We start from the raw sequence: 20,115 nt of genomic DNA, 5'->3' as shown, positions 1-20,115 counted from the left end.
GCGCATTTTCTCTGAGTGTCAATCTACCATCTATCTGCTGGTCGGGTTAGGTGTTTGATCTCCCGAGGTTCCAGAGGGGACGCCCACCTCGTATTCGTCTTTCCTAGGAATTGAGAGACCGGCCCTGGCTTGACACGCTGGAGTCAAGAGGCACAGAAAGGGGTAAAAATTGTACCTGGATGTAGTCCTTTGCTTAAGTATATATATACATAGTGTTAGAGCTCTTTAAAGATTAAGCTGTCACTTGGTACCATTATTTCTATTTTCTATCTTTACCTTTTTCCTGTGATCATTTTTAAGACCTATATCTATCTATCTATCTATCTATCTATCTATCTATCTATCTATCTATCTATCTATCTATCTATCTATCTATCTATCTATCTATCTATCTATCTATCTATCTATCTATCTATCTATCTATCTATCTATCTATCTATCTATCTATCTATCTTTGCTAGCATTTAAGAAATAGAACAATAGCCATTGTAACCATATGATTTATAAGCTTCTTTAATAAACCTGTAACTGTTTAAGCTTTAACCTGACTCCTTCAGTTGCTGTAATAGAACCAAGCACAATTTAAAAGAACTTCAGCCGGTCGTAAAGGGACAGACATAGGGAGAGCTTGGGCGTTTGGATCTGTGTCACTCCCAGGTGACAAGATTCGTTGGGGCACCTTTTCAGCCTTTCCTAGGCTGCCCGCTGCGAAGGAACTTTGTGTTCTAGCAGCTAAAATCTAAGGTGTAATAAGCTCTTCCTATATAACGGGGCGTCTGTTGGCCTGCTGGCCACCCTCTGCGATGGGACCCCGGTCCTAGCAGTAAAGACACGGATGTTAAACCTTTTCTTGGAAGCATACACACACACACTGCCCTAACCGTCCGCTGACAGGGCTTCATTTGCAGCTCCGGTTGCCTACATTACCACCCTAGTTCGAACTAGGGTGGTAGTGTAGACATACCCTAAGAGTGAGGGATCATTTTCCAGGATAGATTGTAGATTGTCAATGGTGTGCTGGAGAGGTTTAAGCTGGGGGCTGTAGGTGATGACCAGCGGTGTTCTGTTATTTTCCTTGTTAGGCCTGTCTAGTAGTTTACTTCTGAGCATTTATCTGTCTCTGTCAATCTGTTGCCTCATTTCCCCAGGTAGGTATTTAAGTTTCAAGGATTTGATAAAATCTCGTCGGCGTTTGTCTCTGTGGGATTGGAGCAAATCTGGTTATACCTTAGGGCTTGGCCATAGACAGGGGATCGTGTAATATGTCCTGGATGGAAGCTAGAGTCATGTAGGTAAGAATAGTGAACAAAAGGGGTCTGGTGTACGGTTGTGACCATCATTTGTTTGTACTGTAGTGTCAAAGAAGTGGATCTCTTGTGTGGACTGGTCAAGGCTGAGATTGATAGTGGGATGAAAATTGTTGAAATCTCTGTGGAATTCTTCAAGGGACTCCTTCCCGTGGGTCCATATGATGATGTCATCAATGTGGTGTAAGTAGAAGAAAGGTATTAGGGGACAGGAGCTGGGGAAACGTTCTAGGTCAGCCATAAAAATGTTGGAATATTGTGGGGCCATGCAGTGCTGCTGAGTTGAAGGTATCAGTTATCCCCAATTGGAAACAGCTGTGGGTGAGGACAAAGTCACATAGCTCAGTTTATCTGGCAAGAATGCCAGATAATTTTAAGCACCCAATGGAGGCAGATGTACACCTGAATGATAGCTATATAAATAAACACGGAGGAAAAATTATATGAACACATTTTAACAAAATTTCTATCTTACCCTGAGGTTATTTCCCTCCCCTTCAGTTGAAGGCAGTGGCCTGCTGGGCTGTTTTAATTATAATAAAATGTTTGTACATCTCTAAAAGGAGTTGTTTAAGAAAGGTGAACTCAGAAAAAGACTTTGCCTATGCAAGCTTAAGAGGTTACTAATTGTGTCTCAGCACACATTAGTAATGATACCATGGTTATATAGTCTACTACTGTGTAAATGTAAACTTCCTTACCAAACTGGGTACAATTTATAGTTTTGTACAGATGGAATCTAAACTTTTTGCTACAGCTATTTTAACGTGTGTCTTAGTAAACTATTTCTATGGAGATATTACTTACAAAAATAAATGTTAATAATGAACTGACACAGAATTTATAACACAGTGGTTTCAAACCTCGTTTAGACCCCAGGGATTACAATAATGTACATCCATGTTTATACAAAGACTAAAATGTCAGAGCATGTGCAAGAGGAATAGAGTGTGGTTCTTACTATTTTCCTAAAATTAAAATAGTAATTTCTTTCTGCTACTTTCACTGGGGAATTTCCATGAGCCATAAATATATGTTTTATTTTGAGACCACTGAATGATTTTAATGGATTTATTGGTCATGAGAAGTATTAGACTGATGGCATTGCTGGCTGAAGTGCTTATATTTGCAGAACAGCTATAGTAGACTTTCCTAAATTGCCTTGCTAAAACCCCCATAGTCCTAATTCAAAGGAACTACCTATAACAGTGAGACAGAGATTTCCATATGCTTTCATTGAATAGCCTCCCCACTGAGAATGTCAACAAAGGTGTCAGTGATTATCAACTATAGTAGTCCATTAGGGACTGAACGGAGACTACAAACCAGTATCTGTCCTATAGCTATTTAAATAGTAGTATACTATAGTCAGGCATTAATGTAAGGAGGAATTCAGCTCCTTTTCACTTACAAAACACATAGGGAGAACTCTCCCTGCTAACTCTCCCTGCTAGCTTCCACTCCTTCCACAATAAAGGTGAGAGCTCTCTGCCCTTTTCAGTGTGCTTTAACCACTGCCTATACTGTATTGATAACAGAACCAGATGGGCTGTCATTCATGATTGCTGGGTAAATCATCTAATTAATGTTTGTTAATTTAAATATGCTACATGTTTTCAACTTTTTTTTATCTTGACGTTACTGACCATCTTGTACTTCCTTGCAATATCACATGTATTCATTCCAGCTGACTGATTTTTTATTGAGCCTTCTGCTCTTAGATTTTGTGACCATTGCACCCATGTAGTTCATAGAACTATTGATTAGGCCTTTGCCTTTCTCTGGCCCACACATCATGCCCCACTCTCTTGTGGTATTTGAATCCATGTCACAGAGAACTTGCCAAATCCTTGCTGTGCAGCCTTTGTGCTTCCTAGCCCACTCACACAATAGAATGGCAGTGGTTTCCTTTCATTTTGTCTCTCAAACCAGAGAGAGTTCTGCAGGATTTCACCTTAAATTCTGTTCTACAGTGTCCTTTTTTATCTGTGAACTGTCAGCCTTGACTACAAAAACAGCACAATAATAGCTCTCTGACAAAGGGATAAAATAAGAGTGCAAGGGTTAATATTTGATAAGATTTTATAACGCTTGATCTATATTTTTCTGGTCTCTAATCCATTGTGTCACTTGCAGCAACTGACATGTCAGTTACAACTTGCATATCGGGAATGCCATTTTTTTTTCTTGTTTCTTTTCTTCCCACCCCCTTTTTTTCTTTCTTTTGGAAGCTTCTACAAGCTGTTCTTCTGGGTGAACTGGGCAATTTCCTTCATTAATATTAATCCTTTGTATACTTAAAAATATATCTCTTAGCAAAATGCAATAAAAAAATGTTTAAGACTAAAATGCTCAAACAACCGATTAATTGCATTGCACTGAATACTAGAGGGAAACTTCTGAGTTTGAGAAATCTGCAGAAAACTAGACCAAGTCCAGCTGTGCCACAAACTTTTCTCAAGGACAAACAGATATGAATCTGCTTGCACTTTGCTTGGCCCATAGCCAAAAAAACATGATTTCATATACCTAAATGTAATTAATTTCTGAGCAGCTGTAGCATGCACGATGAAGACGTGTGGTTGTTGATTCTTTGAGCTTCAAAACATACTCCAGCTTTTCAGTTAGTGGTTTGAACCTGAAGCTGTTCAAATTCTGGCTTAAAACATAACAGTGTAATATCAGATATAAGGAAGCATATTTTTGCTTATTATGAGATATTTCTATGCCATCTGTATTGGAAACATTTTTCCTTGTGTCATGAAATTGAATCTTCTCAGAAGAATTTCTGCTCTTTGTATGATGTTCAGATTAATTGATTAGGTGAAAATTTCCTCCTCTTGGCTTTAACATGTCATTCAAATCAAATTTTCTTTTAATGAGATCAGATTAAATGTCTGAGCCGATTGCTAACAGATTATTGCATCTGCACTTAATTTCAGATTGACAGTAGACTGTAGTACTTGTAATCGAATGCAATGGGTGCCATTTTCTGTTCATTTTACTCACATAAGATTCAGCAAGACTGTTGTGTAAGGTTAAGCAGGATTTGCTTGTAAATATTCAGCAACATTTAGCATGGATTCATGTTTACTGTTCACTGTTATGCATTACACAGATGTAATAAACACAGAGGTGCACGGTGTCCAAAGTTTATTGCAGAATCCATACACAAAGCTATGGTACCCATCATGATGCAATAATGGATATGACTAAAAGTGTGATTGTAAACAGTGTGATAGGGGAATAGCAGAGGATGGAATGTAAATGATACGGTAATATGCTTGTCCTGATTCCAATTTACTATATATGCAGGCCTCACTGGTGTGCTGTTTTATTAATTTGTACAAATTGGTAAATAAAGGAGATTGGGAGTAACTGATGGGATTACTATGGTGTTGAATATATTTTTCTGTATACACTATCAGTAAATAGTAGCGATGCTGCTGTTGCTTTATTGCCATTTTACTATTAGGATTAACTTCTATAGCCTTATCATAACGAAGATTTAAGGTGTGATGTCATGTGTTAGCAAACATATCCTAGTTAGCACGTTTTCAAAGTCTAGTACATATTAAAGGCATTGTGTGCCTAGTTTATACAAAACTACTCAAATTAAAGCATGGAGGCATGGCGGAGCATAGATTTTTTTAAGTCAAATGTGTTTAAATACAGTGTTCATTGTCAATACTGGACTTTGAAATGTGTTTGTATGCCAGATTCATGCCCAGACAGGGGCCTGTGACTCTCTTTTAATTAAATAAAATGTCCATTGTTTTCAGCTTATAGTTCCTAATTCATAAAAGACACTTCAGCATTCAGCGTTTAATTTTAATCATGTAAATAATCCTTTTGGTAATAAATAAGACTATTCATTTATTGATTGTAAGTACGTACTTAAGTGCTCTGCTGAATCAGAACCACAGTTTTGAGAGAAATAATGACAAAAAATTGTACTTATTTCAGTTGCAAGATTAAATTAGCAAAGGGAGTGAAAACCATATTCAGGTTTTCTTCATTTGTGTGTTGTTTTTGTAAAGAAAGGATAGCACTTTTGAGAGGCATAAAAATGTTAAATTAATTGTATCGTTTCATGTAAAAAATCTCCAGTGCTCATTCTCAATCGCATCTTTCATCCATACACAAATGAATTCGGAAAATGAACAGAAGGGTACAGCCGGGGGAAGTTACCTTAACATCACTCTTCTCCGTCACCACCTTGTTATTTGTTGCATTTCAGTTGAAAGGTATGCCGTTCTGGATAGCATTATCTTAAAAATGAAAGAGGATTCAAGTCTTTAGATTTAAAAATATGCATGTTAAATAAAAGTGTGCTGCAGACTGATGAAGACTTACAGAAAAATGTGGGCATGTGAGGTGCGTATATATAATAAAACCCGTGAGGTGAATCTTTGAATACTTTAAACAATCAGCTGCTGGAGTTGAGGGAGGAATTATCTTTTGTAGTTGACCTAGAATGAATGGACAAATATTAAATACAGCCAAAACAAAATAAAATATTTTATTTTGTTCCAATTTTTTCCCAAAAATGTTGAAATGAGCTCAGTGTGATTCGGAGGGCAGGGCTAATGCAGCCCTGACATACATAAGGAATAGAGAAGCAATTTTACTCTGTGTAGGGTATTGATGAGACTGATAATGGAATACTGCATCTGGTTCTGGTGTCCACATTTTAAAAGGATGTTAAAAATGGGTAAAAACTCAGAAAAGGCAGAGGCACAAAAATTATTGGAATGCTGGAGAAAATATGTTCCAGTCAGTGAGAGACCTAAAGAGCTCAAACTCTTTAGCTTGTCAAAAAAAGGACTCAGGCAATTTGATTACTTTTCATGAACACTTTTATGGGGAGAAAATCCTATATATGAAAGGGCTCTTTATCCTAGATGGGAAAGGCATAAGAAGAACCAATGGCTGGCAGCTGAAGCCAGATAAATTCAAATTAGAAACGAAGTACACATTTGTAACAGTGATTAATCATTGGGACCATCTAACAGGGTAAGTGGTAGAGCTCCACTCTTGGTGTCTTCAAATCAAGACTGAATCCTATTCTGGAGAATATGCTTTCACCAAACAAGTTATGCATAGGTCAAATCCAATTTTTTTGGTTCAATAACTAGCTGACAGTCTATAGCCTGTTTGTGGAGGTCAGATTCTATAATGTTATAGTTTGTTGGGCCTTAAACTTTGACTCCTTTTGGAATTTTAGGTGTTTTCTAATATAAATTCTAGGCCAAATCTGATGCCCTGGTTTATGCTTCAGTATTAGAAAACAGTGCATCATATGAAAAAAAGCTGCAAATGAATTCGGTAGCTTTCTGTTCTTTAGCAATTTTACATGACTGTCTCAAACTGCAGCCAATGGAGTTCCTGCATCTTGAGAGAGGCCATTCTGGGGGAATGAAAAGGAGCTTTTTCAGGAGCCTCTGTGTTAAGTTGAGCAGACAGAAGATTGACATTCACTCTTACTCTCTTGGTGGCTTGAATAGGATGCAATTCTTTGCATCAATGAATTGACAAGTAGGTCTGTTTTGAAGCTATCAGCAAGAGATACTGTCTTGGGGCTGTGTATCCCAACTCTCCCTAGCTGTCGGTTTTCTTTGCCTGCACTAGCACATTTAAGGGGCCTTCCTTGCCTCCCCTGATGTTGTCAGTCAAGGATGGGTCTCAAACTCTGACTCTGGGAGAGAGTGGGGTTAGGTTGCTGCATAAAGGCTATATCTACACTTTAGAGTGATGAGTCTTCATGAAAATCCCAGCAGTACCATTGAGCTACTGATGGCTCCTCTCTGCAATGATACATGGGTGAGGAATTGGTGGTATGTGTATGATTGTGCTGTTGAGGTTGTAATACTGTAGGGGAGCCTGGACAGCCCTCCCTTGACCAGAACAAAGTCTGCAGTGCTAGGCCTTGTTCCGGCCTTCACCAAAGTATGGATGTCTAACAAGCCACCTTAGGTCTGACTTGAGCCTGGGCACACACGTATGCACGCATGCAGGCCAGGCCAGAAAGGGTGGGGAAAGTCAGGAGTGCTTGCCCAATTATGCAGAACTTGTACAGGACAGTGAGACTAGGCCAAAGAGAGCAGAAACAACCAGGTACTAATACATCCCATTTTTTGATAAGAGAAAAATTCTAGAGACAGCCAGAAAAACTATTAATGAAGCGCTTTTGCAATATTTTGGCATTGCAAAATGTATCTTAGGTATTGGCATAATAGATATTTTACACAAAATGTAGTTGATTAGTAGATCAACCAAGTCTCGCTTTGCTATAAATATAGGGGTAGAAGATCTAATCAGTGGGAGGGATTGAGTAAGGTGTCCCCACTACCTTACTCATTGCAACAAGAAGGTGAACCAGTTCCTACTGCCCGATGCATTGTGGATGCCTCTGCGCATGGGGAAAGAAAGAGGCCATGACCTCCCGTCTGACAATCGTAAGGGTAACAGAATTGGAACTGTGTGAGAGTGAGAGAGGAATAAGTATATGTATATTCATATTCTTATAAGTGAGTAGCTTGTGTATTGTCCTAGGGAAAGGTAGTGTTATACTGTCTGTGCTAACTATCCCATGTATTGAAATAGATCTGTGTAACTTTGCACTGCTTTCCTTTACTTTTCTGTGTACAATAAAGTTAACAAGAGTTCATCTGAGGTGTTTTTACTGGCTCCTCTCGTATCTAAAAACTGAACCACATGACAAATACCTGTTTCTTTAAAAGACACTATTATGCATGTTTCTCATAGTGCCTTGCTGTAGTATTTGCAGCTCCCTAATTCTTCACCTTTGGAGATGGATGGCATGTAACCCATACTCAGTACTGGTCATTGCACATCATACTCTGTGGAGTAGAAGTGCTGGTGTCTGAAAATTCCAGTCAGTTCCTTCTTGACCATGGTCAGGAAAGGAGCTGCTCTCAAAAGTTTAGCCTAGGAGCTAACTAATCTTCAGCATCCCCCTGTGAGCTAGATGTGTATTATCCCATTTTATGGATGGGGTTACTGAGACACAGGTAAGTTAAATATCTTGCCTGATGCCACACAGCAAGAAAATGGTAAAGCTAGGGTTAGAATGCATGAAACTTGTCTCCTAGGCTACGGCTACACTGCAGGTATTTGTTGGCAGAGAGTATGCTAATGAAGAGCTAATGAAGATCCTGTATACCTCCTTTTTTGAGGCAAAAGGGGTATTTTTGAACAAAAGTGGGGTTTTTGCACAAAACAGACCTGTCTACACTGCTTGTTTTTGCGCAAAAACCTCTTGTGCAAAAAGCATCGGCAGAGATACGCAAATGACAGCACAACAAATGCTAATGAGCGCTTCATTAGCATACTCTGCCAACAAATACCTGCAGTGTAGACGTACCTCCAGTCCTTTGCTAACATCTTGGTAAGTAACTGGCATTTGTATAATCTGCCGTGTAAGTTATTGTATGGCTCCCATTAACACTGGAACTAAGCACATGCCGCCAGCAATGGAAGAGTCACAGAAAAATGTAGAACTGGAAAATTATTTTATCACATTGCTTTCTGGGGCATTTTCTCAACCTTGGCTCTTTTTTCTTTTCACTTTGACAGTTAGCTCAAGGAAGGATTCCTTTCTCAGCAGTCCAGATGTTACTGATGTTGCACCAAGTAGAAAACGGAGACAAAGAATACAAAAACCTACTGGGGTGGAACCTAAGCTAGCTACATATGAGACCCAGCTTCCAGCAAAGGAAAAGTAAGTCATAACTAATGACATAACATCTCTCTGTGTCTGTCTCTCACTCTGAGTGATAGTTTCCATTTCCTACTTGCATTTTTGCACAGCATTGTAAGACCACAAATGCCTGATTTCTGTTGTCTTGCACTTTGTGCAGACATTTGCACCTATGAAAAATGTGTGTAAAATTACTGCCAGTCTGATTTGGTATTTTTTTTATACCCACATCGCACAAGGGGAAATGAGACAAGGAATAAGGCGGTTGAGAATCAATCTCCAGGACTTATTCATTCATTTTAATATTCAGAGTCAGACTTGCAGAGAGCAAGAAAGAAAGGCATTCACTTGGTTAAGCAAACAGTATAAGCCTACTACTTAATCTATGAATTACCATATTTCCATCAGAGCAAAAAAAAGTATTAGCAATAAGCATTGAATTAAGGCGGGGGGCATGACGAATTAAGGTGGCAGACTGATACCACAGGAATCAGTAGCGTTAATCTGTATTTATAGTATCATATGTTTAGGAGGGATGGATGCACTAGATGAGACAAGAACCAGCAGTAACTACAGCATTTTTTCAAATGATTCAACATTTTTCAAATATTTTTAAAGCCATTGTTTGTTTACGTGTGTGGATTCGTTCTCTCTCCCCTCTCCCCCCATAGGCTCCTATTAGGAAAATGTCTTGGCATGATGTAGGCATTTCCTGCCTATTTTTACCATGTAATTGGCAGATTTTTGCAAGAGTCATCACTGGTGCTTCTCACTTTCAGCTCTGTCTCATATAATAAACAGGCAAGGTTCACAGGTCTTCTCTATTGATAGCAAGAAATTGAGGTAACTAGTAGTGATTCTGAAGCAATGCAAAATTAAAATTAATATAATTGTAATAACCAAAAATAGTTTATAACTCATAGTGATCTTTCTTAACTGTCTAAACAGATATGGAAACAAATATATTACAAAGACATTTCCTGTTACATTTAAATCCCCCAGAAAATATACAGCCTTGCTGTAGAGAGCTGCAGAATGATGCCAACAAGTTTGTTTAATTTTAGAATCATGTTTAATTAGAGAAAAATATAATTTTCAACGGCCATATTGACCAAAGCCAAATTCTGCTGTTCTTCTCTTTTGAAGTTCTGAGCACACAGGTTGATAATTTTGATGGTATGTAGATATGGTAGTCAAAGTTGGTGTGACATTGTAACTGGTTGTTTGCCTGAAACATCCTGCCTTGCTGGCATTGATCCTACTAGGAATGGTTGAAGTAGTTCTAGCCACTCCATAAGGCAGGTGATTGGATATAAAGAATGCCTTTTCAATACCTGCAGACATTTCCAGAAACATATCCAGGGCAAGACTATAGGTATTCTTACCGACAACATCGCCACTGTGTATTATGTCAATCGCCAGGGTGGAACACATTCTCTGTCCCTTTGTACAGAAGCAGTCCAGCTCTGGAATTGGTGTATTCGAAACGATATCACCTTATTAGTGTAAGCCAGGTAGGCCTCCCGGAGGGGTTCCACTGCCTCCGGGTCAGAGGGCAGCAACTCCGCTTCACTGCACAGCCACTTAAAATAATCCCCAAGTAAATAGTTCCACGACCCAGCCTTTCTTCAGGTCGGGGCGAGAGGCAAATAGTCCACCTCAGTTTTAACAGTTACAAAGCCCCGGCCCTGGGCAGGGCAGGCAGAAAACAGAGTCAGCTCAGGAGGCCCTGGCCCTCAGTCAGGGTGGGGCAACAAATACGCAGTTTAGCAGTTTAATGGACGGGGCAACAAACAAACAACCACAAGTTAAGTACGCCCGGGACCTGTCTCAGGCAGGGGCCATAAACCATTAATTAGGAGGGCCCTGACCCTGGTTCAGGGTGGGCCATCAAGTAAAAAAAAAAAAAAAAAAAAAACTGGGAAAATATTCTGTTGAAGGGGAAAAAAAAGGGGGCGGGGAGAGACCAAAGTTGCTGAGCAAAAAAAGGACTCCAAGGACCTATTAGAGGGAGTTGGAGGCCAGAGCCAGGTCTCGGCCTCCCAGTCAGGGAGCTCTATGTAGGTCTCTGGTTTCTCCAGAGGCTGGGCCCAGACTGAGCTCTCAGCCTGGCTACTTATAGTCTGAGCCCCGACCCCTGACTTTTGGTCAGGTGATGGGGAGGGGCTATGCTGTGCCCAAAATGGCTCCCGAAGGGGTTCCTCTGCATCTGGGTCAGTGAGTGGCCACTCCACCCCACTACAAATATCATCGTTCTTATCTGACACCAACAACCTCATGGCAGACTCTCTGAGCAGGCATTTTGCACCTAACAATGAATGGGAGATCTGCACAGATGTACTACATCATCTATTCTGCTGTTGGGGCTTTCCCTGCATAGATCTCTTTGCCACGCACCAAAATGTGAAGTGCAACCGCTACTGCTCCAGAGCGGGTATAGGGCAGGGGTCTCTGGAGGACGCCTTCCTCCTGCACTGGGGAGACCCGCTTCTTTACGCTTTCCCTCACATCATCCTCATATCTAGGGTCTTGACAAAAATCAAGATGGACGAAGCCACAGTGATTGTTATAGCCCCCACCTGGGCAAGGCAATTGTGGTTCCCATTCCTACACAGGATGTCCCTGAGGACGCAATATGTCTTGCCCAACCTGCTGGACTTGTTAGTGCAGGATCAGGGACGTCTCCTTCATCCGTAGCCACACACCCTATACCTCGCCACCTGGTTCCTGACTGGTTCAACCAATCGGAGCATGCATGCTCAGACCAGGTAAAGACGTCCTCCTACATAGCATGAGAGACACTACTTGCAGGACCTATCTGTTCAAGTTTCGCAGGTTCGCATCATGATGTTCTTCTAACGGGGTCATCCCCGAGATGTCACGTATGCACTGAATAGACGACTACATTCTGCACCTTAGCCGTGATGGCCTTTCTATTCCATCCTTCAAGGTACGCTTTCCATCACTCAGTAGAGGGCACGTCGGTTTTTGTGCACCCAGCAATGAAAAGATTCATCAAGGGTCTTATGAACTTGAACCTGTTGCGTAGACCTCCACCACCAGTGTGGAACTTAGACTTAGTCCTCGATACCCTTACCCAACCTCCCTTTGAGCCCTTGGTCACCACATTTCTTAAGTTACTGACATTTAAAGTGGTTTTTCTCCTGGCTATAACTTCAGCCTGCAGAGTAAGTGAGCTAGCGACACTGATGTCAACACCACCTTACACTCTTTTAACCAAAGAACAGGTGATACTTAGGCCTCACCCAGCCTTTATTCCGAAAGTATGTTCAGCATTCCACCTCAATGAGACAGTTATGCTCTCTTCATTCTACCCAGTTCCCCGTGTTTTGCCACGGGAGGCCAGGTTATATATGTTGGATATTTGGCGTGCGCTCACCTTTTACATAGAAAGGACCAAAGACAGGAGGAAAACAAACTGTTTATTGTTCTCTATAACAGACTGCACTAAGGGTGAACAGCTTTTCTCCCAATGTGTTGCCAAACTCATCATAACCTGTATTATGATGTGTTACTTTATCCGCAACAAGCCTCTGCCAGCACAGCTTTCCTTACGGGGGTCCTGCTTCAAGATATACGCCGTGCAGCCACATGGTCGGCCAATGCCACTTTCATGAAGCATTATGCAGTCTTGAAAAGTAGTGGTCTGAGGAAGAGAATATCTAGGTTTTGGGCTGAATAGTCCTGAGGGGAAGAACACTAGGAAAGCCAAGCCTGTGGAGAAGGTTTGTGATGATTGGTATGTTGTTTATTTGTATTTTCTTTGTTTAATAAATACAAATGTCTGACAGGGAAGAATTTGGAATGTTCATATTGTGCTACACATCTGGTCTTTGATTTCCATGAATCTGTGCGAGTAGTTTGCTTGGCTATTGTGTGATGAGTAATGTTCCAGTTCATACCTTACCAGCACCTGCCTGTCAGTTCTTTATTGTTTCTTACAATCACAGTTGTATGTAGCTCAGGAATATTGGACACCCAGTACCTGCATGTCGAGGAGTAACTTTAGTTCGAATCAAGGGGTTTGATTCGAACTAACGCATCCCGGAGTGCACTTCCTGGTTCAAATCAGCTGTTGAGCGGAATAACGCGTGGGCGAGATTATGCTAATGAAGCACGGGATATTTAAATCCCCACTTCATTATCAATTTCGGTTGGCTACATTTGCATCCCTAGCTTGAACTAGGAAGCAAGTGTAGACGTATCCTCAGTGGGATAGCTAAGTTAGTTTGTGACTTTAAAAATGAGTAGTCTACTGGCACTTTAAGACTAATAAAAATATTTATAGTATCATGAACTTTTGTGGGCAAAGTCCACTTCATCAGATGAGCTGAAGAGGAATAACAGAAACCCAGAATTTTATAACAGAAAAAAGGTACCTGTCAATTATAAGACCAGTGCTAATGAGACCAATTAAGTGGGAGATGTCCCATACTTAGCTTTTGATGTAAAACTGAGGTGTTATAAAGCCAGGTAAGGCTGGCTTTATAATGCAACATCCAGTTAATGTCTTTGTTCAAACTAGGAAAACAGTGTGAAATTTGTAGATGAATGTCAATTCTGCACTTTTTCTTTGTAATTGGCTGGTGAAATTCCTTGGAAGAAGAATGGCTACTTCTAAATCCATGATTGACTGGCCAGGCAAGTTAAAATGTTTCCATACAGGTTTATGTGCATTACGATTTCTGATTTGGGTCCATTTATCCTTTATTCCTGAGACTGTCCAGCTTGTATTTATGTGTAGACAGAGTTGGCAATGGGGTTTGTTGCAGGGGTAGGTTCCTGGGTTAGTGTATCTGAGGTATGATGTGTGGCTTCTGCTAAGTATTTGTTTCAGTTTGGGGGCTGTCTGTAGATAAGACTTGGCTTGGTTAGAACCACCACAGTAGGTATGCAGCTTCCTTTTATCCTAACTTAAAACATGGTAAAGGATTGTGCTAGGACAATAGGATGTGCCTGGAATTTGATTGTTTTTCATAAAATGGAAAGGGAGGGGCTGGTAAGAGGGAGAAGTATACTGCAGAATGACTACAGGGGGGAGCATGTGGCCAAAGATGGGGACCGGGACAGCTATAACCCCATTGGGATTGCAGGGGGACAGAATAATGACAGATATGACCTCTATATTTCAGAAAGTTTGTCTGTCTGCCCGCTGCAGCTTCAGCAACCATGGAGAGGTGCTTCTCACCTGGCCACAAGTGGCTGTGGTGAGAGAAGGCCGGGGTTGTCCTCTCTCCCTGGGGCAGCCTGCATACTGATCCCCCCATCCCCAGCCCCACCCCAGAGTGCTGATTTAAATGAAGAAAAACAAAATTTAAATTAAGTACCCCAGCAACATCAAGTAAATCTTCTAGTATACTAATAATCTTCAGTACTTAGGCTATTCTGAGGAGAGAGTACAGCCCCAGTCCTCGTTCACTGCAGTCGGTTTGGACAGGGTTCAGAGCCCCTCTCCATGTCTGCTGCAGGTCCAGTGGGCATAGCCAGGAAAGGAGTGCATGTTCCCCGGCTAGGGCAAGTCTGGGTCCATCTACTCCTTGTGCTCCCCACCCAGAGTGAGGAATGCAGCAAATGGTGCACTTTCCCTCCCCCCGCATACCCTGATGATGGGGAACAGCCAGCAATGTTCCCATACGAATCAGGGTGGTGGTGGTTGAGCTTCAGCGCCTGGGAGTGGGAGGCTCGGGGCTGGGATAGTCCCAGATCGGGGGAGGGTACACCTCAAGCTAGCCCCTTTTACCTGCCTGGTGATTCTGTCTCCTTTCTATATGATTTTATGAAAAACAATCCCATTCCAGGCACCTCCCATTGTCTTGGAAAAATCAAACTCTACTTTTTTTTTTTATGTGTGACATGCCTGCCATTAGCATGATAGCTATACATGATGATAATATTTCCATGTGCTTTATTTTTAACCCAAAGTGAGTATCACAAACCCTTGGTGATCGCCTTTTGTGCTAGATTATGCATTGGAACGGAAAATGAGCAGTTGTTGTTTTAAAATCATGTAGCCCGGTAAGTATGTTTCTACGTTGCCTTTATATTTAATGAGATACAATAACAAAATTGTGATAATATAATTTCCAGTCAGTTGAGAAATTTTGTCTTGCTATCACTGCTGATTAGTTCTGATTTCTTTGAACTTCATTTTGCGTCTTCATAAGGTTGCTGACTGAAAGTTCAGAGAGTTTGCTTGGGTATTAATTGTATTTCTCTTCTGTGTGTGTCAATTGTAAATGTGAAAGCCTACATTTGATATCATCCGGTTTCTCAATATAATTCATTATGTTTGATCTTTTATCCATTGTTGTTAACTTTCTGCATCCATTTGTAATTTGTACTCCCAACTGCTTTGATCATGAATGGTGATAAGCACCTTTTGAGGCTTCATTTTGAGCTCATGATTCTTGGCATCAAATCTTTATTTCAGACTCTGCCATAAGAATGTTTTATTTCGTCCATAAAACATGGTTTAAAAAATAACTGCCTCCAGGTTTCATCATCTTTTGGAGATATACCATTATAAACATGGAAGATGTTCAGGTTTGGGGAGGATAACATAACAGTAGGAGAGCAAATGTTTGGCATAGAGACTGTGATGTCATCCTCAAATGTGTGAGTTACTCCTAATTTCACAAACCAGAAAGATTTTGGAACTGTGTTACATAGGTAAATGTTTTAACTTGTTTTCCCATCCATCCCAGCCCCTCAGCGTTCCTAGTAAACTAAAACATATTTAGTGATCTCTTCCATTTGCAAGTTTTGATGATTGTATCAATGCATGTTTTGTGTTCTTCAGTCTATTAATGAGTAGATTCATGCCACAGTACGTACTTTGTATTGCCTTTTAATATTCCTAATATAGGCCATTTGGTCCAGGAAAGATCCCAAATAAAAATAAAAAACACATGTTGAGTAACTGAGTAAGTGAAAAGATAAAAGGATATTTGTGATTCTACATATATTATTAATCAGAAAGGCAGGGGGATTTTTCATTCCAGCTCCTCTGCTCAATCCATCATTTTTCTTTCTTTACATATTAAGAAGCAAATAAAAACAGATAAAAAGAGTTGATTTTGGATCTTCTTTATTCATATCAAAACCTTTTTATTACAGTGACTTCAGACTGAGCAATGAAATAGGCCTTCGATATTGTGTTAAATGGATGCAGAAATTTAAAAATATTTTCTGAATTAAAACTTTGGAAACATAGCATGGTATTTTTCATCTCAGTTTTTATGAACCTATACTAAGACTTTATCTTAATTCTTTTTGTAAAGAAATATTTGGTTGCACAATAATAAATTTAAGTGAATTTTAATATGTTTGATAAGAATGTCTTATTTGGTCTTCATGGAAACTCCTAAGAAAATTTTGAAATTTTATTAAATATAAGGAAATTTCTCCAGTCACCAAACAATTTACATTACTAGAGGAATTGACCCCTGCAAACCGCGAGTTGAGCCCTGTGTAAACCCAAACTGCATCGCGGGCTGCAAACAAACGGGTCGCATGTTGAGTAGCCCTGCCTTGGGGTATGTCTACACTTGCACCCTAGTTCAAACTAGGGATGAAAATGCAGGCATTCGAAATAGTCAATGAGGTGGGGATTTAAATATCCTGTGCTTCATTAGCATGATCTCACCGGTGTGCTAGTTCAAATCACAGCTGATTAGAACCAGGAAGTGTGCACTGGGACATATTAGTTCGAACCAAATCCCTTGGTTCAAACTAATGTTACTTCTCAAAAAATGAGGTTTGGTTTGAACTGACACGTCCCAGCGCGCACTTCCTGGTTCAAATCCGCTGTGATTCAAACTAGTGCATGGGTTAGAGCATTCTAATGAAGCACGGGATATTTAAATCCCCACTTCACTGACTATTTCGAATGCCTGCATTTGCATCCGTAGTTGGAACTAAGGTGCAAGTGTAGACATACCCCTAGGGTACATCTAGACTACATGGCTCCGTCGACGGAGCCATGTAGATTTATTTGTTCGGCAAAGGGAAATGAAGCCACGATTTAAATAATCGCAGCTTCATTTAAATTTAAATGGCTGCCCCGCTCTGCCGATCAGCTGTTTGTCGGCAGATCAGGGCAGTCTGGACGCTCCCCTGTCGACATGAAAGCCATTTATCAACCTCCCCGGTAAACCTCATCCTACGAGGCATAATGGGGAGGTCGATAAAGGACTTTCAGATCGGTGCAGGAGTGTCCAGACTAGCTCGCTGAGCAGACAAATCAGCTGTTTGTCTGCTCAGCGAGTTTGTCGGCTCAGCGCAGCAGCCATTTAAATTTAAATGAATCCGTGATTATTTAAATCGCGGCTTCATTTCCCTCTGCCGATCAGCCTAATCTACATGGCTCCATCGATGGAGCCATGTAGTTTAGATACACCCTTAGAGACTAACGAAAAGTGTAGATGGTTAATGTACAGTTTAGCCAAGCAATTAAGTTACGCTATTAAGGAAAACTGAAAGTGTGTTATAAACGTCATTAAACTGCAAGAAAATAGTGCTGGGTATGGAAATGGAATCTGCAACAGTTGAGATGAATTTTGTGGCACAAGATTCACATAAATATTCAATATAATGTGCTGCATTAGTTCTTTAACTTAAATAAGTATTGTACTTACATTTCATTGTGATATTTGAACCTGTTTTTTCACTTGTGAGCCTAGTCATTCTGGGAGGCAAGTGAAGTGATAGCAACAATTTTTCTCCACATTCAGTCCATGTCTACACTAGAGAGGTTACTACGGCATAGCTGTACCTAAGCAGCTACACTGCTGTAAGATACCGTGTATAGTCAATCTATACCAATAGAAGAAAGCTCTCCCTTTCATATAATTAAACTGTCTCCTACAAGTGGCAATAGCTATGTTGCTTGAAGGGATGACTTTTTCATGTATCCCTCTTCTCCTTCCGAGTGGTATAAGTTATCCTGAAAAAGATTGTGTAGTCATACCCTGAGTCTGTTCCTACTCTCAGGACTGGCATTAGGATGTGGCAAACCAAGCAATTGCTCACAGGGCACCCTGTGAAGCTACATTGCTTGAGCGTTAGCTTGAATATTGGATTTTGAAAGATGTTTTGATGGGGGCATTGTTCGGTGTAGCAATGGAGATACATCTACAGGTTTTGCTTGTTATTCTTGTAGTGCCTGTTGCCATCTTGCGTTGGTGGGTCTGACCTGTGGGGTACTTGCTTCTGATGAAGAGCATGGCAAGATTGGGGGATTGTTGGGGGCCCAAAGAGGAGATTCAGGAAAGATTTCCTTCAGCGTGTGATCTCCATTAAATATGGGTTATAAATGTTTGATAATACCTTATATTGCAAGTAGTAATGCCATCATGTCAGATGTTGATGTAAAACGAGGTGACATCCATGGTGGAAAGCATGGTGCTGTGAGGGAGGTTAACCTTGCAGAATTTCTGGAGGAAATCAATTGTGTCCTGGACAAAACCGGTTCTTTGTGTGGAGAATGGTTTGAGGATGGATTCTCTGAGTCCTGATATTCCTCTAGTAAGACTTCCATGGTTAGCTATCATAGATTTCCACCACAATTTCAAGAACTGCCAACCATCCTTCAGAATTTCTCTAGAACACTCTTTGTGCCAGATTCAACAGAGTGGAACCCTACCAACAATTATAAACAAGAAATCACCAGATCACCACACTTATCTTCACAGCCTAGGCACCTAACTCAGGCTTTGTTAATTGCAGTGTATTCCCACTCTTTTCTGGGCTCCTTAAAAATAGGTCTTCCAACAGTCAGTGTTACAGTGCCTGAGTCCTTTTTCTGAATCTAATCCAAAGAAACTTACTTACTTTATCACAGAATGAGTCAGTCAAGTACAGGAATCCTGTTTCTTGATTAAATGTTAACTGTGTTTTTGAAAGCATCATAAAGTGGAATATGATATTTTATATAATCTGTACTGTAACAATCTGATCCAAAAGAAAATGTCAAGGAATGTTGTCATAAAAATAAAATGCGGGGTTCTACAGAGATTAGCTCTAGGTCTAGTTCTGTTAAATATTTTCTTCGATGATTTAGATAATGTCAGAGAGAGTACACTTACAAAGTCTGTGAATGATACCAAGCTGGGAGGAGTTGCAAGTGCTTTGGAGCAGGGGTTTTCAAAATTTGGGTTGTGGCTTGGTAAGCTGCTAGCTGGCAGCGAGATGCTTTGTTTTCCTGAGCATCTGCAAGCATGGCCATTTGCAGATCTCAGTGGTTGTGGTTTACCATTCATGGCCAATGGGAGCTGCAGGAAGTGGTAGCCCAACCCACACCACTTCCTGCAGTTCCCATTGACCAGGAAAGGCATACCACAGCCACTGGGAGCTATGAGTGGCTGCGCCTGGGAATGAACAGATAAACAAAATGTCTTGTGGGGCCAGCTAGTAACTTATCCTTACACATTGCAATCAAAAGTTTTAAAACTGCTGCTTTGGAGGATAGGATTATAATTTAAAATGATCTGAACAAACTGGAGAAATGATCTGAGGAAAACAGGATGAAGTAAGGATGCAAAGTACTCCACATAGAAAGGAACAATCAGTTTCACACACACAAAATGGGAAGTGACTGTCTAGGAAGGAGTAATACAGAAAGAGATCTAGGGGTCATAGTGTGCCACAAGCTAAATATAAGCCAATAGTGTAACACTATTGCAAAAAAGTAAACATCTTTCTGGGATCCTTTAACAAAAGTGTTGTAAATTTTAAAAAATAGAAGCAATTCTTCAGCTCTTCCCTGTTGATTAGGCCTCAACTGGAGTATTGTGTCCGATTCTGGGTGCCACATTTCAGGAAAGATGTGGAAAAATTGGAAAAAGTTTGAAGAGCAACAAAAATGATAAAAGGTCTAGAAAATATGATCTATGAGGAAAGTTTGGGTTTGTTTAGTTTGGAAAAGAGATGACTCAGAGAAGGGACATAACAATTTTCAAGTACGTAAAAGGTTGTTATAAGAAGGAGGGAGAAAAATTATTCTCCTTAACCTCTGATGATAGAACAAGAAGCAATAGATTTAAAGTGTAGAAAGGTGGGGTTAGG

General features: G+C 40.4%; 1 protein-coding gene across 4 annotated transcripts in view; it reads left to right on the top strand.

Moving 5' to 3' along the window:
- Positions 1–20,115, top strand: part of XRCC4 (X-ray repair cross complementing 4) — a 274,028-nt gene that overhangs the window by 176,761 nt on the left and 77,152 nt on the right. For all 4 annotated transcript variants that reach the window (XM_006124336.4, XM_075932197.1, XM_075932196.1 and 1 more), the window contains one exon: positions 8,907–9,051. In XM_006124336.4, coding sequence (XP_006124398.2) covers positions 8,907–9,051 — 145 coding nt within the window. The remainder of the gene's footprint in view (positions 1–8,906; positions 9,052–20,115) is intronic.

This window comes from Pelodiscus sinensis, chromosome 6 (assembly GCF_049634645.1).
Source record: "Pelodiscus sinensis isolate JC-2024 chromosome 6, ASM4963464v1, whole genome shotgun sequence".
Lineage (NCBI taxonomy): Eukaryota > Metazoa > Chordata > Testudines > Trionychidae > Pelodiscus > Pelodiscus sinensis.
This window is presented reverse-complemented; position numbering and strand designations above follow the sequence as displayed.